This window comes from Cinclus cinclus, chromosome 19 (assembly GCF_963662255.1).
Source record: "Cinclus cinclus chromosome 19, bCinCin1.1, whole genome shotgun sequence".
Taxonomy (NCBI): Eukaryota; Metazoa; Chordata; class Aves; order Passeriformes; family Cinclidae; genus Cinclus; species Cinclus cinclus.
Window position 1 is genome coordinate 3,701,043 of NC_085064.1, and position 22,501 is coordinate 3,723,543.

Consider the following 22,501-nt stretch of genomic DNA (forward strand, 5'->3'; position numbering starts at 1 on the left):
CTTTCTTTTGTTAAGCTAATTATTATTTATAAGAAAATAAAACAAAAATCCACAGATGAAAACTATAGGGCTAAAAAACTGTTGAGTTTGGATGAAAAGTAAAGCCTCAGACAGTGGAATGTATTTCACAGAGAGTAATCAGTCCCTGAGTATGCCAAACAAATATAAAAAGGCCTTTCATGCAGTAAGATGTATTTTAAAATAAACCCTTTGGTTTGAACATGTGTTTTGCTTTGGAATTGGCCTGAGAGGCTTTTCAGACAGGAGCACCACAAACTATTTCCCTTTCTGCCTTTGTGCTGTGACTTCCAGCCTGTCTCCTGGTTTATTCACCAGGAAAATGAGGTCTCCTGACAAAAGTTTGACAGATGTCTGGCTGCAGCACAGCACCACCCTGCATCAGGTCCCTCAAAAGCTGGATCCCTGGAGGTGAAATTCTGCCCTTTTCACAACAAAAACATCTCCAGGAGTCATTGCGTTGTTTCAAGGCAGTTAGGAGATCTGTCACAGATGTGAAATTTTTGTAGTTATGTGAAAAATGGGAATTTTGCTTGTGTTAGGGGTGGGTGACAGACCCTGAGCATCCCTGATTGCTGTTGGGATGGGGGATGTCTGTCCCCATCACATCCCCAGCCTGTCTGCCAGTCAACCCTTCCCTTCTCTGGGGATACAGGTGCCCAAGACATACAAAAGGGAAGCCTGTAAGCACTTGGCAAATAGAGAATTTCTTTAAACCCAGGTCTTTTAAATGCAAATGAAACCTAGTGTTAGCTTCTGGTTCCTTTCAGCAGGAGTAATTGGAGCTAAGGTTTTGTACGTAGTAGTAATGTATGCATAAAATCAATTAAGTGCTAGGAATGCTATAAACTGCTCTCTAAACCCAAGTCATTGAGTTCCAAACAGCAAGAAAAATGACTGGAAGTGAGAGCTGAAAAATAAGAGAAAGGAACAAGGTACAAATAGTTGACATTTATCCTCACTACTGTAGGAAATAACATTATGAGTAGGTTCTTAAAGGGTGAAGTCTGTATCCATTTCTGTCAGTCGGACTTTCAAATAAAGAGTGGGAGTTGTAGTTTAACTGTAAATGCCTGTTTTGCTGTAGGAATTGCAGAGCAAACCTCCTGCCCTCTCTTAGCAGGAAGTCAGAGTTAGTTTTTCATGATCTTTTCTGCCCTTTCAGATCTACAAGGCAAATGTATCCAAGCATATATAGAAATACACACTTTGGGTACTCCTGTAATTGTAACTTGCTTGTTGACTCTTGCCCTTTCCATCCATGATCCTTGTTTCTATTACTTCCTGATCCATTTTTCTAAATGATTTTTCTAATAATTTTTAAATGTTTTCTGGTAGAATATGGACCTTGACAAATTATAGTCGACTACTTAGAATCTTAGTGTTTAAACTGCTATGAAATACCAACATCTGTGGTTGCCTGGTGTTTGTTTGCTTTTTCTATAAAGCAGAAACTCTGAATGTTATTTAGGAACCAATAACCCAAATCAAACTTTCATTCTCTTAGATGGGACTTTTTGAGGCTGTGTTTCTCGTGTCTTCCATGTAGATGCTACAAATGCCTTTTGCTTATGCATATTTTTTTTTTCTTTCCCCTTTCTTTTTGGCTTGTTTATTTGCAGAAGAAAATGGACAGTCGGGAATACCAGGATGCACAAGGTTTTGCAGCAGATATTCGGTTAATGTTCTCTAATTGTTACAAGTACAATCCTCCAGACCATGAGGTGGTGGCCATGGCCAGGAAGCTCCAGGTAAAGGTGTTGGCAGATGCATCTTCCAGAGTGTTTTCAGTTCAGGTACAAGGTGAGATCCAGGTGTGGATCTGCTCTTGGCACCAACAAGGGAGATTTCTCCAGCCCTTGGGAAGAGCCTCGTGCTCTCTGCAGGACTGTTGTGCTCTTCACATGGCATGGGCCCAATGCCATCCTCAGCTCCTAAAATACTATAATCCTTAAATGTAATTGGAGAATTTTCTTGGGCTTTTCAGATGGGCAGCCATATTCTGTATATTATCATTTACTTGTAGTGCACAGAGACCCTGCCCTGATTTGTTTAAGAGACCAGAGTGAGCTGTTTGTGGCGGAGGCTCCTTTGGTCACCAATTTTCCTCCTTTTTGCAGGATGTCTTTGAGATGAGGTTTGCAAAAATGCCTGATGAGCCTGCAGAGGCCCCCCCTCCACCTCCCCCAACAGCCCCAGTGGTGAGCAAAAGCACAGAGAGCAGCCACAGCAGCGAGGAGAGCTCCTCTGACTCCGACAGCTCCGACTCCGAGGAGGAGAGGGCGACTCGGCTGGCTGAGCTCCAGGAGCAGGTACTGCACCATCCCAGCTGTGTGGCTGTCCATCAGACAGAGCACAGCAGCAGGAATAGTGTCCTGAAAAATCCCACCTAGGCTGGCATGCAGGGAAACATTCTCAACCTAGGGAAAAGCATTCAGCTGTGCAGTCAGTGCGTGTCTGATGTAACAGTAATTTTCTTCAAGGTCATTTTTCTCAGTGCTGGTGCTCTCTCTTTCCTTCTGGGATCAAGAACTGCTTGATTTTTGACTTCAGGATATCCTTATACCTTGGGATGTAGAGGGAAGGGTTTGTGGAGGCAGCAGTTACCTTGCCTTGATGATTTTTCCTGCTTCCCCCTCAGCTGAAAGCCGTCCATGAGCAGCTGGCTGCACTGTCCCAAGCGCCAGTGAACAAACCAAAGAAAAAAAAAGAGAAGAAGGAGAAAGAGAAGAAAAAGAAAGATAAAGATAAAGAAAAAGAAAAGCACAAAGTCAAAGCTGAGGAGGACAAGAAACCCAAGGTGGCTCAACCACCAAAACAAACCCAGCAGAAGAAAGCCCCAGCTAAGAAAGCGAACAGCACAACCACAGCTAACAGGTGAGAGTCAAGAGCTTCCAGCTCTGCCCTTAATTCCTGGGGAAGCTCAGTAGTTGTTAATTTGCTGCTGAATACTGTTCCCATTCCCAGACAACTCCAGGGAGTCTTTAACTTGGAGCTGACAGTGGAACCGTGATGTTTTCACTGTCCAGTTCTTTGAATCTCTGCCTGATTGCTCTCAGATAAGATTTTGGGGCTTGCCTTTTGTGCAGCCACCAAGAACGTGCTGTTCCATGGCTGCCCCCCTGCTGCTACTTGGGCTCATTGTCACACTTCACAGGGCTAAAATATAATAGGAACACAACAGCTGATCTCAGGCTGCTGAACTTCTTCAGCACTTGTGGTGCTGTTCCAGCCATCTGACAGCTTCAAAGCCAAAAGCATGGGGATGTTTGTTACAAGGGATTTGAGAGGGGAAAAAAAATAGAATTCATTGCTGCATCCCCATGAATGTTTTCATGCTTGACAACCTCCCCAGGCAGCCCAAGAAAGGAGGCAAACAGGCATCTGCAACCTACGACTCGGATGAGGAGGAGGAAGGGCTGCCCATGACCTATGATGAGAAACGACAGCTCAGCCTGGACATCAACCGCCTGCCCGGGGAGAAGCTGGGCAGGGTGGTTCACATCATCCAGTCCCGGGAGCCTTCCCTCAGAGACTCCAATCCCGACGAGATTGAAATAGATTTTGAAACCTTGAAGCCCACAACGTTACGAGAACTGGAGAGATACGTGAAATCTTGTTTACAGAAAAAACAAAGGAAACCGTTTTGTAAGTTAACTTCCCGGGGCACGTGTTCCCCCCAGCAGCTCTTGGGCTCAGCTTTGGAGGCAGGGCAAGTGTATTGAGGTTCTCTTATTCGCCTGTTGGGTATGTGATGGCAGGAGCTTTCACATGGAAATGTACAGAAACTTCATGTTTTTCTCTGTTCTTTGTTCCCCTGGTGTCCTGCTGCAGAGACCTGGAGAAGCCAGTGTGTTCCTCTGCAAGACCTGTGGGATGCCTTTATTACTTACCCAGGCTCTGGAAGGCCCTGTAAAAAGGTTTCAGTCTCATTGTGTCAGGTGTTACATGCACCCATCTGGAAGGATCAGTTTCTTATCCTGAATAGTTTATCATCTAATTAGGAAGGAAACAAAAAGCATGGTTGGGATCCAAACCACCAAGGCAATAAATGATTTGCACAAGGTTACCTGTGGATTCTGGGTGTGTCTGAGTTGTGGATTCACCACAAAACTGCTCTCCCTGTGTGTCCTGATCACCACATTGGCCTCACCCTCTGTCAGGTCAGGGGTGAATGTCAATCTGCTGCTCAGTGTGGGACACACTTTGTGCCTTGTCCACAAAGTGAATTCCTGCAGCCCCTGGAGAGTTTAGCTCCAGCTGGACAGCAGTGGGATCACTTACCTGAAGTGCTCCTGGCCCTCTTGGTGAAGGGAGTTTGGCTTTTGAGATTGACACAAAAGCTACTCCTTGCTCTTGAAGAGCATCTCCATTCCTTCCTCAGAGGATTTTCAGGAAGGCCTAAACAAAGCACAGTCTTTGACCTTTCTTTTTGCTTTATTTTTTTTTTCCCCTGAATCCTTCACTGTTGGCATAGCTCAGGAGAAGATTTTCCAGCATGGTTAGGAAAGGGAAGCATCCTTCAGTTTTGGAACCAGAGCATAGAGTAACACAGCTAACCTCAGATATCCACTCTGTGAGCCTGGCTGGACTCCTGTGCTGAGTGTTCTCTCTTAGGGACTGTGCTTTCCAGATTTTTGTTGTTGTTGTTGTTTTTAAACCACTGCTTTAAAACAGCTCACAGAAATGTAAGTATTTCCTTGCTGGATCAGGCAAAATATCTGGCTCCTGTCTTGTGCTTCCAATCCTGGCCAACACCTGTGTTCAATTACTCCTCCTTTGGAGGAATATTTCCTTTCCCTGGCAGTGTGAGTGTTGCTGGTGATTCTCACCCTTTCCATCCTGGTGCAGTTACATTCCTGTTGTCTGCCAGCCTTTGCCACAGATGGTTTTTAATTTGCCTTTGTTTGTTTTGTTTTCTGTTTAGAGCAACATAAACCACAGTAGATTCTTGCGTGAGGGGATCGGAAGTTTTAATGGCAGATGCTTTACTCCTGACAACCTTTAATGGGACACTTTATTTTACAGGGCAGAAAACCCATGTAACAATTCTGTAATTACAAATCTGTAATTATTGACCATATAACTGGCTGGTAAGTAACCTGTAATGACAAGGTTATTACATGGATATTTTTATCTTCTAAAATACTTTCCAGAAGATGTGTCTTAAAAAAAAAAAAAAATTGCATGTTACAGGATGGTGGTGATCTGATGAGCAAGGCAACTTCAGGTGTTGTCTTCTCTCTGGGATGTGTAGTTGCTGTGTGAGCACTGGATCTTGGCAGTGTCACTGCAGAGTGTGCACACGGATGTACGTGCCCTGTAAAATAGCGATGTCCTCTCTTTCCCCCTGCGTCCCTGCACTTTCAGAAAGCCTTGTGTTCCTCCCCCACAGCTGCCAGTGGCAAAAAGCAAGCGGCAAAGTCAAAAGAAGAGTTAGCTCAGGAAAAGAAGAAAGAACTAGAGAAGCGGTTACAGGACGTCAGTGGGCAGCTAAACAACAACAAGAAGCCTGCAAAGAAAGGTAATGGCTTTGGGTTCATGTGAAAGCAGCCCCCCAGAAGCGGACAGACTTTGTCACGGGCTCAAATCCTCTGCCTTGGGTTTGCATCTGGGTCGGGAACCCTCAGGGAGTTGCCTCGGGGGCACTGAGCTGCTTTGGTCCCTGGCCAGGTGCGGACTCCTGCTTGGTGAGCAGGAGCTGGGTGGGAGGCAATTCCTCCTTCAGAGGGAGGAGAATCTTCCCGTGTTAACCTGCACCACCACCGGCTAAAAACGTGCGGCTAAAAACCCCCAACCCAACCCCCCGCCCCGCTCCAGGTAGCCGAAGGCGCTCCGGTGCACCCACCTTTGCCAAGGTGGGATTTGCGCCGGGGGATCCCAGGCTGGCCGCGGGCTCGGCGGGCAGTGAGTGACCACATCCCCGCCTTGTTCCTCGCAGAGAAATCCGGCTCCGCTGCCCCCGGAGGCCCCTCCCGGCTGAGCAGCAGCAGCTCCTCCGAGTCCGGGAGCAGCAGCTCCAGCGGCTCCAGCTCGGACAGCAGCGACTCGGAATGAGCCGGGACACACGGACACAAGCCCCAAACGGACACTGCCCCTGCTCTGCAGTGTGCCCTCCCCTCCTTCGCCCCCTGCTCTCGGGCCGCGGTGCTCAGGTTTTATCCCTTCTCTCTTTTCTCTTTTTTTTTATTTTATTTTCTCTATTTTATTTTATTTTCTCTATTTTATTTTATTTTCTCTATTTTATTTTAGTTTAGTTTTATTTTGTTTTGTTTTATTTTGTTTTATTTTTATTTTCTTTATTTTATTTTTATTTTATCTTATTTTATTTTAATTTTTTTATTTTATTTTTATTTTATTTTATTTTTATTTTATTTTATTTTTATTTTATTTTATTTTATTTTTATATTTATTTTATTTTATTATTTTATTTTATCTTATTTTATTTTTATTTTATCTTATTTTATTTTATTTTTAATTTTTATTTTATCTTATTTTATTTTTTATTTTATTTTATCTTATTTTATTTTATTTTATCTTATTTTATTTTTTATTTTATTTTATCTTATTTTATTTTATTTTATCTTATTTTATTTTTTATTTTATTTTATCTTATTTTATTTTATTTTTTATTTTATTTTATCTTATTTTATTTTATTTTTTATTTTTATTTTATCTTTTATTTTATTTTATCTTATTTTATTTTTATTTTATTTTTATTTTATTTTTATTATTTTATTTTATTTTTATTTTATTTTTATTTTATTTTTATTTTATTTTTATTATTTTATTTTATTTTTATTTTATTTTTATTTTATTTTATTTTATTTTTATTTTATTTTTATTTTATTTTTAACTCAGTGTTATAAAACGTTACTTTCAATTTTTTTCTTTTTTTTTCTTATTGTGGGGGGGTGCTATCTTTTAATAGGTCAAAGATCTTTGAGTGTGTGTGTGACTAGACTTTATGACAAATAGTTCCCTTTGCATAAAGTCTCTAAAATTTACATTTATCTGGAGAAAATTGGTCGAAAATGGAAGAACTTTGAGCTCTTAGCAGGAGATAAATAGAAAATTCTGCAAGGTTTGTAGTACATTTCCCTCCCAGCCCTTCCCTCTCCCCAGAATATTCTCTTTTAAAAAGCCTGCCTGGCTCACACAAAGTAAAAACCATCTTTTTTTAAAGAAATCTTTGTAAAATGGTACTGTATCTGAAAGATGTTAGCTTTTGAACTAGTTGGTGTATTTGTTATTAGCACTAGTATTCTTAATCTCCAAGTCTGCAGTGTGATGAAAATGTCAGATGCTATCATCTTTTTACATAAAAGCAACAAAAAAAAAAAATCTAAAAAAATTCTCATGTACTGTGGATTGTTAACATGTTTTTGGTTTTTGTTGTTTTTTTTTGTTTGTATTTTTTATTATTTTTTTGTTTTGTTTTAATCTTGGTAGAGGCATAGGCACCTGTTCAGGAAGTTCTTGAAGCATGAATTTTACTTTTAAGCACACAGGCAATAGAATTGGTTGCATTTCTTGGTTTTCCACTCAAAAACTTCACTTTTCCTGAGCATTTATTGGGAAGAAATGAGCAAGGGACACACTCAGGTGTCTTGGGAATGATATTTTTACCATTAAATAGATAATTTCCAGGAAATGGATGCTCTCTATGAAAGTTTTCATGGATTTCAAAAGAGGGTTTGTTTTTTTTTTTGTTTTTTTTTTTTTTTTTTTTTTTTTTTTTTGTTTTTGTTTTTGTTTTTGTTTTTTTTTTTTTTTTTTGGAGCCTGGAGTGATCCCTGCAGTGACCAGGACAAGTCATGTGCCCATTACTGGGCACATCTTGGGGATTTTCTCCATGACAAACACCTCAGTCTGGCCTTAAAATAAAGCAGCACTTGAGCTCCAGCTGAGGCTGAGCTGGCAGGGGAAGTGGAGAGGGATTTTGTGTGTGTTTGGGCTTTTTGCTTTTTTGAGTTTGCTTTGGTTTTTCTCCCTTCTCCTCATTCTGGTAGCAAGCCCCTAGAAAAAAAAGGGAATGCTCCTTCTGTATCAGGCAGGGTTTTCAAGTTCCAGGCACCGAAATGTTTTACCTCAATGAAAACAAAAAAAGGAGGGGAGGGAGAACCAAAAAAAAAAAAAAGCTCATTTTTTTGATTTTTTTTTCAGCCCAGCCTAACATTTTGACCTGCACTGCTGCAACACACCCTGGTTTCAATGTCCCTAATTTCATGTATATACCATGACTTTATTTATTAAACACCATTGGTCATTTAAAATGTAATAAAACCTGTCAAAAGCAAAGCTGGGGTTCTGCAGGCCAGCAGACAGGCAGACTTTTAATGAGGTTTGAACCAGATTTAAAAAAAAAAAAAGAGCCAACAACAAAGCAAATAAAAATCCACTACTTTATTTTATATACCTTGGACTTTCTACCTACAGGTGCTACAGTCCAGTCTCTTGTGTGTCTGGTGCTCTGTCATGTTTGGTGTGTTCATTTTTAGATCTTTTTTTTTTCTTCTTCTTTTCAGCCCAGTCCCCTTTTTTCCTGTTTCGTACAGATTTTGGAGACATACACTTCAATACAATTTTATTTTCTCAATGGTCTTTTTTCCCCACTCTTTTTTGGTTTTGGTTAAACAATGGGTGTTTTATCCTTTTCTAATCCAATTTTAAGAAAACACCAGTTCTATAATTACATCAAATTTGTAATCTGAGGGCCAGAATTTTTATTGTAAATTCTTTCTATTGTTAAAAAAAAAAAAATACAGAATTTAACAAAGTTCTGCCTTTCCATCTTCAGCACCAGCCCTTAAAACTGCCTCTATCCTGTGGGGTAGCCCTAAAATTCACCTTCCTCTGTTCTCCCAGTGGTGCAGATTGCTCCAGGTTTTATTTTCCCTGCAGGTGAGTGGCCCTGGAGGCCCCTCAAGGCCAGCCCATGATTTCTTTTGCCCGCTCAGCCTCAAGGAGCTGGGACAGGAGATGCTGTGCTGGGAATCTGGGAATCACTGCCTGCTTTAGCATTCCAAGGTTTGCACTTGCAGCTGCCTCCATGCTCAGTGCCAGCACCCACTGCCCATCAGCCAAGGGTGATTTCCTTTTGAGCATCTGCCTCCCAAAATCTGCTGGTGACCAGAGATTCTTTCCCACAGCATTTGAAAGAAAAATGTTCTGATTTTTACTGAAATTCATGATATTTTTTTTTCCCCATTAAGAATGGATTTCAGATCTGATTTTTTTTTTTTTTTAAGTTCTGCCCTTAAAAAACCTTCCCCCAAACAGATCCCTGGTAATATATTTTCAGAATTTACTATGAGGAAATGTAATATTCACCTAATTAAGAGCTTGGGTTTTTTTAACGGGGTTGGATTTCACCTGTGTTTCTCCTGTTGCCTGCAACTTGAATGATCAAAACCAAGGAATATTCTAAGGAATAATTACAACCCTTTCACTGCCAGAGCATTTGGATAAACAAACTCCCAGTTTTCCCTTCCTTGGACCTTTTCCTGCGTGCTTGACCCTGAGCTGTGGTGGTGGCTTCCATGGGGAGGACAAACTGGAGGCAACAGCATCACTGCCACAGAAAACCTGGGAATTTCAGCTCTGTCACCATCCTCTGGTATCAGGAGCAGCCTCTGGAACACACAGACATCCCTCAAGGAGCCACAAGGCTAAAGGTCCCACTAAAATTAGTTGGGAAAGTTGGAGCCAGAGGTTTGAGAACCAACCAAGAAGTGATGGGGAAAGCCTGGCCTGAGGCTGGCTCTGCACTGGAGGAGGAGGTTGATCCATGTTTGAGCAGGAAAATCATCCCAGCCTGAGGATTTTCAACCTGCCAAGGCCACCACAGAATGGGAAGAACCTCCTGCACGTCTTTGATCCACCAGCTGCAACTTGGGCTTCCACTTATTGGGAAACTTGGCATGGAATGTGAGGTGTTCCCAACAAAATGGAGCAAGGAGAAATCCATTTTGGCATGACCAAGGGAATGAATTGATGACTCCTCACTTCCAAATGTTTTCCTTACACTTTTCCATTCCCAGTGCTCGTTATCCCCACAACGTCCATGGGGGTGCCTCTTGTACATCCTGAGTTTCTCCAGGAAAGAAGAGATGTTTCCAGTCCCAGAGTAAGTAGCAGCAGTCCTAAATGAGTTGGGAACTGAACCAACAGAGCATTTATTGAACTGGGTTTTATTGCATGACACGTCAGTCCAGATGTCACGAAATAACTTTGAAACGATCAAACACACAACGTTTGAAAGAACATTTTTAAACTTAAGAATAAAAAAAAAAAAAAGAAAATTTTTATGGTAGAATTTTTCTTGAATGAACAAAGTTTAACTTTGTTTTCCAGGGGAAACTTCTCTGAAATCAGTATGATTTCATATGTATGCATACACACAGAGTTTTATTGAAACTGCTTTTTTCGGACTAATTCCTGTTTTGACAAAATATCTGACCAGACCTTTCTCAATCAACCAGCATTACTGCACCTTTGAAAAAACTTTGTGAACTTTTTCTCTGATTGTAAACTCAGCCTGTCTCGTGGCTCAGTGGGACCAGAGGGAGATCCCCAGCCCAACGACCGAAGGAAGCTCTCAGCTCTCTGCACACCAGATGTGTCTACACGACAAAATCATCTCAGTTCTTGTACTGATGTGGTTTGGACCTTGCCTACCCCCAGGGTCTGTAGGTGTAGGAGTGATGTTTCAGGGCTGTGTCACTGCTGGGAGGGTGGTGACCCCCCCAAACCCACACACCCATTATTTGTGTGTGTGTGGAAATCCACAGCTGAGATCCCCCTGAGCTCTCTTCCCTGTTCTCTATGTGGTAGAAGCAGACTGCAGTTACCTAATCTAGTTCTTTCTCTGCTTTGGGGACTTTTAGACCAGTTTTTAATTTTTTTCTCCTTGTTTTGAAAGGAATGATTTTTTTATTTTTTTTTTTTTTAAAGCTGGGGTTGGAGCTGAGGGGAAGGGATTGGGGCATGACAAAGACAAACCACAATGTTTTTAGTACTGGATTTTAAATTCTCAGTCTCTTCTCCACCCTGAGCAGTTACCACTAGGGCTAACTGTGGGCAGGCTCTGCATTAATAAAGAGAAATTTAGGATTCCTTACACAGCAGCATTATCTTGCTTGAGCTGCATTTTGTAAAGAAAATGATATTTGCATATCTTTTTAAAATGTCATTTTTAAAAAATAAATTAAACCACCAGCTAGGATTTGACACAAGCCACTTAGAGCACAGCCCTGATACTGGCATAACCAATCCAGAAAGATTTGTTGTTGTATTTTTTGTTTTATTATTTTGGGGTTTTTTAATATTTAAAAAAAAGAGAAATTGTTACTTTTCTGTATGATGTGCATGCAAATTTACCGTAACTCTTTTTCTTAAAACTTTTTAGTGCCATTTCTAGTATATTCCTGTAAATGTCAGTTATTGAAAAGAAATGAGTCAATGTAAGTAGTTTAGCTTGTTTATTACAAATTGCTGGCCTCAAACAAAACAGAATTTAAAAAAAAAAGTTAGAAAGTAATCTTTGATGTTACTGGTAATCACAGACCCTGGTCCTGGGGCGTTCATTTTGTTTTCATAATAAAAAGAAAAATTGTTTGGTGTGTGCAGTTTGATCCCATATTTTCCCCTCTCCTCATCTTTTCTGGGTGTGGCACTCAAACCTGGACTGAGCAGTGCCAGAATCCAAAGTTCAGGATATTTAAATCCTGGTGCCACACGTCCTGGAATAATTTGGAAGTTGTACTGGGGACTGTCACATTCAAAAGGCTGACTGCCTTCAGAGTGGGGACAGCCTCTGGGGTATCTGAATCACAGCTCAGTACCTGGAATAAAACTACTTTAAATCCCCTTTTTTTTTTTGGTGAGGGAAATGTCCCAGGGCAGCCAAGGAAAAGCTTGAACTCTTCCCAGCATCCTGCAGTCTGCAGGGACTTAAATTCTGTGAGAATCGTTCCTGACTGAGGTCAGTTGGGCTCAAAGGAGGTCAGACTTCACCCAGGTTTGCTGCAGGAAGCAGAGGGACTTTGTCACTTGTCATTCTGGGAGCTCAGGGTGACCTGGAAGGCACAGCTTGGAAAGGGGGTCTGGAGCAGCTGCTCCCAGTGCCAGCAGAGTCCTGGCATTGCTGTGTAGGGGCCAGCATCTATTTTGGTCATCAGAGAGGATTGGGCTTGGTTTTGCTGTTTGGTTTGTGCGTCAGGTGGGGTTAGCACAGCCAGGCTGCCCCAGGGTTAATCTTTCTCTAACCCTGTTCCTGCTCACTGCCTTTCCAGGGCTCCAGCAAGCCTGTTTCACTCTGCTCTTGTACCAGTGATACTCCAACAGGGGCTGTTTGTTCAAACAATCTCCTGTGAGGCAGGTGAGGATGTTTCTGGAGCATTCACAGGTGAGTTATTGCTGGGAGCAGCAAGCAGAGCTGTTTCTTCAGGCTGGGAGGAGGTTGAGGACATGGCAGGACGTGCTTGAGGTTCATCTCTCACTGGTCATGCCTTGAATCCTGGGGCCAGGTGTGCAGGAGGGACACGGAGGGGCTGGAGCAAGTCCAGAGAAAGGAACGGAGCTGGGGAAGGGTCAGGGGAGTCTGTCCTGTGAGGAGCAGCTGTGGGGGGACTCAGCCTGGAGGAAAAGGAGGCTCAGAAGGACCTTCCTGCTCTCTGCAGCTGTGTAAAACAAGGTTGTGAGGTGGGGCTTGGTCTCTCCCAGGAAAGTGCTGCCAGGACAGCAGGGAGCAGCCTCAAGCTGCAGCAGGGGAGGGTCAGGTTGGACATCGGGAGCAATTCCTCCAAGGAAAAGGTGGTCAGGCTTTAGAAGGAGCTTTGGAGTCCCCATCCCTGGAGCTGCCCAAGGAAGGCTTGGATGTGGCACTCAGTGCTCTGGGCTGGGGACAAGGTGGGGATTAGTCACGGGCTGGATGTGACACTCTCCGAGGTCTTTTCCAGCTTGGATAATTCCCTGATTCAGTGTGACATCCAGAGGCTTTCCTTCTCCTGGAAGTGCTGCTGGCCCCGGGAGGAGCCTCCCCTGCAGCTCCCAGTGCAGTGCTGGAGCTTGGGAGCCCCACCAGTAACTGAGGGAGTTCCTCCCTCCCCAGTGGGGAATAATGCCAGAAGCTGTCACCTGTGCCAGGGCCACCTGTGGGCATGCAGGGGTAAAACAGCCACTCGCAAAGCTGCATTCAAATCATTTTAATGCACTTTATCAAAGAGGCTACAACAGGGTTTGAAACAAGTGCATCACCACCACACAACTGGCTCACAGAAACAGCCCCAGCAGCCACTCCACAACCCTGCTGTGACCAGTGACACACAGAAATGGAAAACTACAGTCACATTCACAGAGATGGAAGGACAACTCATCCTCTTCTTCCTGCACTGTCACATCCAGCCTCCATCCTGGAAGAATTTATGCAAATTCTTACGGGTTTAGTCTTGTATATTCCAATTAACACACTGTAAAATAACTGAATTTTGGTTTACCAGCCACGTCAACAAAAAGAGACTGATTATACCCAAAATAAGCATCTTCCTTACTGAAATTAAAAAGAAAATAAAAGTCGGATTTCTTTTTCTATAAGAAAAGGAAACGAACAGCTGGTTTGGGGGATGTGCTGTTCTTTAAACTCCCAGAGTTCACGTGCTCCCCAGGGCTGGCCTGGAACCCACCTTTCCTGCTTCTCCAGGTGAATCCACCTGCAGTTCCCAGGGGAGTTCTGGGCCCAGCCTCCTGCCTGTTTGAGTCAATACTGTCCTGCTCACTGGGCCAGGAGCTGGAGGCCCAGGTGGGTCACACACATCCCTGGCACTGCTCCCCCGGAGCCTCGCTGGGTTTGTGGATCTCACTGAACGCTTTCACCCGGTTGGAAAACATTTATTCACTGGATTGTTTCCCCTCCAGAGCTAGTCCTGACAAAACCAAGAGGGTTGTTTGTGTGCAGAGCAATGCACGGGACTGCAAAGCAGCGAGGTCCAGCAGGTTTAAATCTATGAGCGCACACACAAGGTATCAAACACCAACACATGCAGAAATAGTGCTTTTAAAAAACAACGAGCTGCCTATTGTTTGCAGTGCTATGGAGCAGGGCTGAGTACACCAAACCTCTATGATTTCACTCTAGAACAGGTGTGTTCTGCTCAGTACATTGAATTCAGCAAGGTTGAGTGTCTGTGTGTTTGTTGTAGCATTTCACCCACACGGGAGAGGTGGAGGAGATTCTTCACTGTACTTAAAAATAAATAAAGTGCTTGAAAAAATGCAAAGGAGGTTTTAGATAAATAAAACAGAAGTAATGACTGTGCCTAATAATAGGCAGGTAAATAATCCATCCTGAAGCTGACATCAAATACTGATTTGCCTGGAGCTAAGCCTGTGCCCAGGCACTGCTGGGTTGGACACATGGCCTAGGCAGGACAGAAAGGGCAGAACCCTGAAGAAGAACTTTCATGCTGAACCCTGCACACAATAATTCACACCCCTGGAAGTGGTAGTTTTGTTTTTAACAAAGATTCAGGCGCCTGCTGGGCTGAGTTTCTCTGTGTGATCTTGCCTCGAGCAAGTCAGGATTCAGCAGAAACTTAAATCTGAAAGCAGCAGCCTCTGTGCCCAAGCAGGGCAGTGCTTCTCCCTCCTAAAACCCTCCAGTTAATCGAAACAATCCCAGACACAACTTTTAAAATACATGCATCAAACCTACAATCCATCCTGAACTAGAAGTTAAACCCTTCCAAGCTACTGCATGCATTAAAACTTGAATGCAAAGCGAACTCCAGTGGCCTCTTTCCTTCTGTAGCCCATCTCAGGAGTGGGGCTGTGCTGTGTAGGAGTTTCCTCGTGTCCCTTAGGACATGTGTGTATTTACAGGGGTTTCTTGCTGTTGCTTTCCTGGACCTGTCCCTCCCTTCCAGGTGTTTCACTGGGGGATCTGTTCCTGAAGATGGGCCATGGATCTGCATGAACTCCTGTCATTTCCATGATCCCACACTGTGGGATCAGAGAGGGCCCTTTCCATTGCACGAAACTCCAGAACACCTTTCCTACCAGGTGTTCCGAAGGCTCGGATCAAATTCTCAACACATTCTCTCCCTGTTCCCACAATAAACCACTCCATTCCCTGGCTGGAAGAGACCAACTCCAGGCAGGAATTAAAGGAAGACAGGGCAAACAGAACAAGTGACGGCCAGATGGTTCTGGAGATCAACTTCTTAAAACCACTGCCTTGATTGGAACAGATCTGTGCTCACCTCTGTCCCACCAGCATTCCCAGAGCTCTGCAAATGCACCAGGACTGGCCAGTAAGGGTGGCTGGGGATGGTGCCCAAGTGCCAGCGGGTGTTTCTCAGGGCACACGAACCACTCAGAAGCAACACATGGTCCAGCACAGCCCCTGCCAAGATGCTGGGCAGCAACAGGCTTGAGAGCTCCCCAGCAAGACTGGGTCTGCTGTACACACTCAGCAACATGCAGAATGGGAGTCTATAAACAGCAAAATCAAACAGAAACAATCAAATTTCAGCTTTCCCAGCCTCTCCTGGAAACGCTGCTTCCTGTGCAGGGCTGTGAGAGGGTGGTGCACACCCACCTCCCCCAGCTCCGCTTCCTCTCCACCTGTGGATTCCTGCGGGAATTACATAATAGCACAAAACTTGGACTGGCCCGTGTCCCTGGAGACATCCAGCTTGTTTTTGTCCCGCACCAGGATGGCTTCGTTGCCGTACTGCGAGTACCACATGCTCCTGCTGCGGCTCAGGTACGTGTTGGGGGGAGCCGACTCCAGTTTCTGCTGCTGCTGCTGCCAGATGAGCAGAGAGGTGTCCCTGTACCTCAGCCGGGCGTAGCCCTCGGACAAGGCTTTCTCGGGCAGGGGCACCCTCCCATTCATCACCGGGTCACTCATCTGCCCGAGGAGAGCTCCACAAACAGGAGCTCCTTCCCACCGGATCTGAAATAAACCCCGCTGGGGCCGTCCGGGTCGATGGCTGCTGCTTGGAGCTCAAGGGAGAACATCCCAGGGGACGGCTCTTGGGATCCACGAGCTGCTGGCACCGCTCAGGAGAGGGAGCAGGGCCCTAAAATCACAGCAGGCAGCCTGGCCTTGCTTAAAAACCACGCCAGGACTTCTGAGAGCTTCTCCAGGGTTGCTACTGCTGGCGTTTCATGCTGGCAAGGACCCCCACGTGCTGTTTGTTGACAGTCCATGAAGCATCTCCATAGGCGCGAGCTGCAGCCAGGCAGGTCAGGCTGAGCGGGTCTGGATGAGCTCAGTTCCCTGGAGAAAGGATCCCGAGGCCTTGGGGAGGTCAGAGCCCGGAGGTCAGCGGTGCCCAGGTCCGTGCACGGCCTCTCCCCCGCCGATGGACGGCAGCCCCGCACGTCACGTGCCCAGGGATGCAGGAGAAGATGCTCGGCCTTGCTCGTGGTACCCGAGCTGGGGTGGGGGGGTGGGAGGGCCCGGCACCTCCCTGCGGCACCTGCGGGTCACAGCAGGGTCACCCCACGGGCTGGCAGCGGGGATCCCCACCCTGCCACCCATCCCTTTCCGTACCCCCGTTTCCCACCCGCCCCCAGACCCGTCCGCGACCCCCGCGCGTGTCCCGCACCCCCCGGCCCTGCCCGCCCCTAAATGGGGGTCCCACCTCCCCCTTCCCACACCGCCCCCCGAGGGTTCCCCGTGCCCCCCGCCCCTTGTCCCGGCCCCACCGTGCTGTGCTGTCCGGCCCGGCCCGGCCCGGCCCCGCTGCGCTCGGCGGAGCGGCCGCGGAGGCTCCGCCTGCCGTGATGCGCTCGGGAGGAGCCACGGCCGGGGCGGGGGCACCGGGAGGGGCAGAGGGAGCGAGGGGATGGGGGAGCTCCGGTGGGTGCGTGGGGTACCCCGAGTAGGGTGTGAGTGGGTACGGGGATGGCAGTGGGGCTCCCCAGGATGGATTTATGGGTCCGGGGATGGCAGTGGGGTACCCCAAGGTGGATTTGTGGATCCGGGAATGGCAGTGGGGTACCCCAAGGTGGATTTGTGGATCCGGGGATGGCAGTGGGGTACCCCAAGGTGGATTTATGGGTCCGGGAATGGCAGTGGGGTACCCCAAGGTGGATCTGTGCGTCCGGGGATGGCAGTGGGGTACCCCAAGGTGGATTTGTGGATCCGGGGATGGCAGTGGGTACCCCAAGGTGGATTTGTGGATCCGGGGATGGCAGTGGGGTACCCCAAGGTGGGGTGAGTGGGTTCGGGGATAGCAATGGGGCTCCCCAAAGTGGATTTGTGGGTCCGGGGATGGCAGTGAAGCCTCCCCCCACAGTGGGTGCCAGAGTCCCGCGGGTGTCACCCAGCGCTGGATGCACGATGTTTTAAACGCCCAGCCCAGCATTTGCTGTGCCCATACTGGAAGCACTGGGGCTGAACTGGCGGAGTCCTCCCAGGCGCTCTCCCGGCTGCCTCAGGCTGGGATTTCCAGCCCACTCTCCTTTCTGGTGGGTGACTGTGGGGCGGCCATGTGTGCTGGGAAGGTGCCGGCACCCTTTGTACCCCTTAGGGCCCCCAGTGACCGCCCACCGGTGGGGTGGGGACAGGCAGGGGACACCCCTGTGTGCTGCCACCCTCCCCGTGAGCTGCGTGGGAAAGGAGCGTGACCGAGCATCCCCTCCTTGACCTCCGCCCGGCATCGCTGTCTGCCCCGGCGCCTCTCCTTATCCCTCCTGCCCCCTGGCCAGCGCTGTACGAAATATGTTTTGAAGAGAGCTGCAGGGTTTATTCTCTTCCTGATGATGCTAAATTTAAGCTCTTCAATCTTCTTATCTCCTGTGAAGGCAGCGCCATCTAATCTCTTGCGAAGGACCCGATGCATTTATCCGAGCAGAGCTACTCCAGGCGCTGCTCGCGTTGTTCCGCTCGCCCTTCAAGGACACAAACAAGAGGCTGTGGTTTGCTTCCGTCAGAGGGAAGGCATGCTGCAATTCCCTGTTCCCAGGAGATTTGGGCCAAACACAAAGAGGGAAGGAAAAAAAAAAAGAAGAAAAATAAACCCACCACGCTATTAAAATGTTTATTATCAGAAATATCCTGACTCTGCTGCTTAATCTGCTTCCTGCTAATGCAGGGAAGCCAGCCTTGATGACCCGCTCGTGGAAGCTGCAGAACAAAGTGCAAAATCCTGCAGCGGAAAAGATTTGGGGGTTTTTAGATTCTCTTGGTCTTGTCTGTAAAATTCCTGGCTCTGTTATCGCCAAACTAACAGAAGTTGATAAGGGAGGATGGGTGCGCCGCTGAGAGGGGGCAAGGACAAGGATTGGAACCTGCCAAGCTCCAGCAGCCACCAACTGCTCTGACCCCTGCACTCGAGCCATTGCTGTGAGTCCCTTGAGTCAGGACCCCTCCCGCATAAACCATTGGAGGCAGCAGCAGTGGAAGGGATGAGGTGAAATCCAGGTGCTACTCAGCCAATGGTTCGTTCCTCTCCACTTTCCTCCGAGGAAATCTCTGCTTTGGAGCTGCCTCAGGCCATTCCTCTGCTGTGCCATGGCTGCAGTGAGGGGCTGGGCTGGGTGCTTCTCCCCTTGCTCAGCTCCCAGGGCTGTGAACACTCCAGGTCTGTCTGATTTTGATGGGAAACCTGTTGGGATGGGGCCTGGTGGAGGATGCTTAGGGTTAGGCTTAATTAGTGAGGGTGTCCCAGCAGTGCAGTGATGCATTGGGAGCTGCTAACTGGTGCTTACTGGTATTCAGCACAGCTGGGGCATCCCAAAATGAGACTCTTCCACAGAGAAATGCCCAGGGAAGTGCCAGCTCCACCTGCTCGATGCCTGAGGTCACAATCCTTTACCAGTGGGGTTGGACTCTCCAAAGAGCACCCGTGGCTGAGCGCTCCCGTTGCTCCAGTACGAGAGGAGAATCCAGTTCATCCCACCCGTGCCAGGTTAATTTTCCTGCTCCTTTGCATAGTGACAGTCCCCTCCACGGGCAGCTCCAGGAGGTGGCTCCTGCGGGAAGGGCTGGCACAGGAGCTCTGTTCTCACAGCAGCGCTGCGGGGCCATCAGCAGGAGCATACTTGCAGCGGCTGTGGCAGGATGCACCTTGTCTGGGCAGGTACATCAGGTGTGTTACGAGCAAGATGGAGGATTACTGTCTGTACCCAGCAGCTGAACGCTTTGGTGGCCCTGTGATTTCCCCCATAATCAAGCGGCGGGTATACCGAGCTGGGGCTCGCACAGATTTCCTAAAATAGTCGGTGAAATGAGATCACAAAATCTAAAGGCGTGTTGCAAATGGCACGTAGGCTGTGTGACAGCTGCCGTGCCAGCAGCCGGGCCGGCTCCTGCTCTGGGGACCCTGGCTCCAGCTGGAGACACGTCCCCTGGCAGCCAGCACTGCTCCGGGACAGGCTGCTGCACGCTTGGACTGAGCCAGAAGGTGGCAATGGCAATCCACAGACACCGCCTGGCTGGGAAAAGAGGATTTCCTGACGGTGTGACTCTGGTGTTTAAGGGATATTTTCAGAGGGCCTGCACTGTGGCTGCTTCTGTGCACGTAAAGGACCCTGGAGTGACAGCAAGCATTGCAGAAAATACACCTTCCTTGGAAATGTGACCACGTCCCAGGTATTTTGGGGTTGATTTGTAAGGTACGGTGTCCTCATACATGCTAGTGCATTTAATTTCCTTCCTTCCTTCTCTCTTTCCCTCCTCCCCTCGTTTTTGCCTATTCCATGCAGGACTGGGATGTCCCCAACCAGCTCTGTGACGTTCCCAAGCTGCCACCACTTCACCAGCCAGGTCCCCTTCGCATTCCCTGTGCACTGGGGGCTGCCTGTCAGGCTCCTTGTCTGCACACACTGAGCCATTTTGGGGGTGAAAAAGCACAAGGTTCCCTCCGGCAGCACCTTCCCGGTGCCACCTCTCGGGTTTATCTCGTGTGAGGAGCTGAAACAAAAGCGTGTGGAGCAAGATCTGAGAGCGGACAGAAGATCCACGCTGGGTCCCCAGCAGAGGGTGGTGTCAGCCTCTGCCCTGCCCTGCCCGGCTGGCATTCCCTGGCATTCCCTGCCCGGCTGGCATTCCCTGGATGCTTGGCATTCCTTGGCTGTCATTCCCAAGCAGCGCCAAGAGGCAGGAGAGGGGAGAAGCAGCTCCAGCACAAAATCCGACCTCTAATTCATCCAAACTCCCTTTCAGCTTTAGGTCCACCTTGAAAACAGCACCTGGGTTCTCTCCACACCCCCCATCCTCTTGCAGGACAGTCTGTACAACGTGTGCTGGATTCAGGCTCTTCCTGAGCGTGGCTGCGCAGGTTTTGGTTGTTTTTATTTTTCCTGCTCTCAGAAATACCTCTGCCATCAGCCCTTTGGGCTGCTGCAGAGGTAGGAGAGGAGCGTACTTGCTCCAACACCTCCCACGCAGAGCCTGGCTCTGCAGCTGCAGGGATTGCTCCCAAGTGTCCAGGGGCCAAGAAACGCTTTTTATTACTCAGTAAAAAAGCCAGGCTGTGGCTCGCAGCCTTAATTATGCACATATAATAAACTTCTCTGTTGTCATCTACCTACAGACCTGACCTCACACGGCACGCTGGTACTGAGTCAACCAGAATTATCCCTGGCACGACTCCACTGCCTTCAGTAGCCTCGTGATTCCTGCCCATGGGTGCTGTTGGAGGGCAGAAACGTTTCGTGAAGAGCTAAAAGATCAAGAAAATCATTCTGAGAAAGCAGCTCCTCAGGGTATGGGGAGTGTGGGCTGAGATCTGAATGCTCCCAGGGCAGGGCGCCGCTCTGATGCTGAGACTGGAGCGTGTGGATGCTGCTCCCTCTTGGATTCTTGGATGGAACTGATCATACCCTGCCCTGGCCCAGGGGCACAGGCGGGCCGAGCTGCGGACAGCCAGCACCTCGGCATGAAAGAATTTCTTCTTTACAAACAAAAAAAAAAAAAAAAAACAAAAAACAAAAAAAAAAAAACCCAAAAACAAACACCCAAACTTTCCATGGAATATTAAACAATTGTTTTCCGTTCTTCCGAGAGATCGTCCTTCCTAGATTGAAAATGAAGGATCATGGCGCTAGAGTTGCTCTTTCTCCTTTATCTCCGCTTGGCTCCATTTGGAAGAGATTAGCGTTGCATTTGTTTGACATCCAGGTTAATAGCTTCCCTTCGTCCCAGTCCCGGCTTCCGGTTTTGGCTATCTGGAAAGCCGGGCTGGAAATTAATCGGCAAACTCTGGGGAGAAGATCTCGGAAGAAAACTCAGAACAGATTTGAAAAGAGGCTGTTCTAAGCCGCGCTGATTTGGAAGGAAGCCACCGGTGAAAATTAGAGATTTTTTCAAGAGTTCGCTGCCAAGGAGTTAATGCCTGAGAGTCGAGATTTTTAATAGATACACTGGTAATTAATTATAGGAGTTGTCCTCCCGTTTGAAAGTCAAGGAACACGATCGCTTGTTTGGGTTAAACATCTCCCCTGCAGTATTTGCAACCCAAACACGGGATGATGACGAGTGGGAGCGAGCGCTCAGACAAAGCGGGGTCTGTGTGCGGCCCCGGCACCGCTCCGGCCACTGCCCGCAGGGCTGGGGGGACCTGGGGGAGCCCTGGGCAGGGGGAACCCCCCAAAATACGGTGACGGATCTGTCAGCGGGGACAGCGAAGCAGCACCGAGGCTCTGGGCGGCTTTCCCGGAACAGGGAGAGGAGCGGCAGAGACGGGAGGGAGCGAGGGATACGACAAGGAGGGGGAAGGGGGGGGGGGGGAAGGACAAAAAAAAAAAAAAAAAAAGAGAGAGAACCAGGAAAAATAAAAAAGGAGAGGGGAAAAGAAAGAAATATTAGGGCAAAATAAGCGGGCTAGGAGCCAAAGCGTGGCGAAGCGCCCCCCGCCCCCGCCGGCAGCCCGGGCTCCCGCAGACAAAGGGGCGGCGGGGCGGGCCGGGGGCGGGCCGGGGGCTGCTCCGCTGCCGGGCCGGGCAGAAAAGTCGCACCCACGGCAGCGCCCCGGCTCGGCCGTGCAGGTGGGGTCCCTCAGCGGTACAAGTTTCCACAGGGCACCGAGACGGAGTTGCGTGGGGTGGTGGCCCCGCCGCGGCCGTCCGTCCATCCGTCTGTCCATCCGTCCGTCCGTCCGTCCGTCTGTCCATCCGTCCGTCCATCCGTCCGTCCGTCCGTCTGTCCATCCGCCGCTTTGTTCCCGGAGGATGCGGCGCGCCTAACCCCGGCCGAGGCGGTGGGGCCGCAGCGGGGGCAGGGGCAGCCCTCCGCCGGAAAACTCCGCGCCGCCCTCCTTCCTCCTCCTCCTTCTCTTCCTCCTCCTCCTCCTCCTCCTCCTCCTCCCGGCCGGAGCCCCGGTGCGGAGCGATGCTCTCGGGCGGCGATGGAGCGGGGCGGTAGCGCGGAGCCGCCGAGCACAGCGGCCCCTCGGGCAGCTGCCCGCGGCCCCTGAGAGCCGGCAGGAGGAGGAGGAGGAGGAAGAGGAAGGCCGGGGGAGAGAGCAGA

General features: G+C 48.2%; 2 protein-coding genes across 6 annotated transcripts in view; one reads left to right on the forward strand and one right to left on the reverse strand.

The window, feature by feature from the left end:
• BRD3 (bromodomain containing 3) overlaps window positions 1-12,401 on the forward strand; it is a 37,900-nt gene extending 25,499 nt beyond the window's left edge. The window contains exons 7-13 of one of the 5 annotated variants that reach the window (XM_062505775.1): window positions 1,641-1,769; window positions 2,139-2,330; window positions 2,660-2,895; window positions 3,374-3,666; window positions 5,414-5,542; window positions 5,960-6,173; window positions 12,315-12,401. In XM_062505775.1, coding sequence (XP_062361759.1) covers window positions 1,641-1,769; window positions 2,139-2,330; window positions 2,660-2,895; window positions 3,374-3,666; window positions 5,414-5,542; window positions 5,960-6,075 — 1,095 coding nt within the window. In that variant the 3' untranslated portion in view covers window positions 6,076-6,173; window positions 12,315-12,401. The other 4 variants (XM_062505779.1, XM_062505777.1, XM_062505778.1 and 1 more) reach the window with 4 other exon arrangements.
• A 1,306-nt stretch (window positions 12,402-13,707) lies between these two features.
• On the reverse strand, window positions 13,708-16,439 carry BRD3OS (BRD3 opposite strand). Its single transcript, XM_062505780.1, has one exon. It carries the CDS (start codon window positions 15,929-15,931, stop codon window positions 15,662-15,664), a length of 270 nt encoding a protein of 89 aa, XP_062361764.1. The 5' UTR covers window positions 15,932-16,439; the 3' UTR covers window positions 13,708-15,661.
• Between the last annotated feature and the right edge of the window lie 6,062 nt (window positions 16,440-22,501).

Coding starts and splice junctions, on each gene's coding strand:
- BRD3OS (XM_062505780.1), bottom strand. CDS start 15,931: ATGAGTGACCCGGTGATGAATGGGAGGGTGCCCCTGCCCGAGAAAGCC.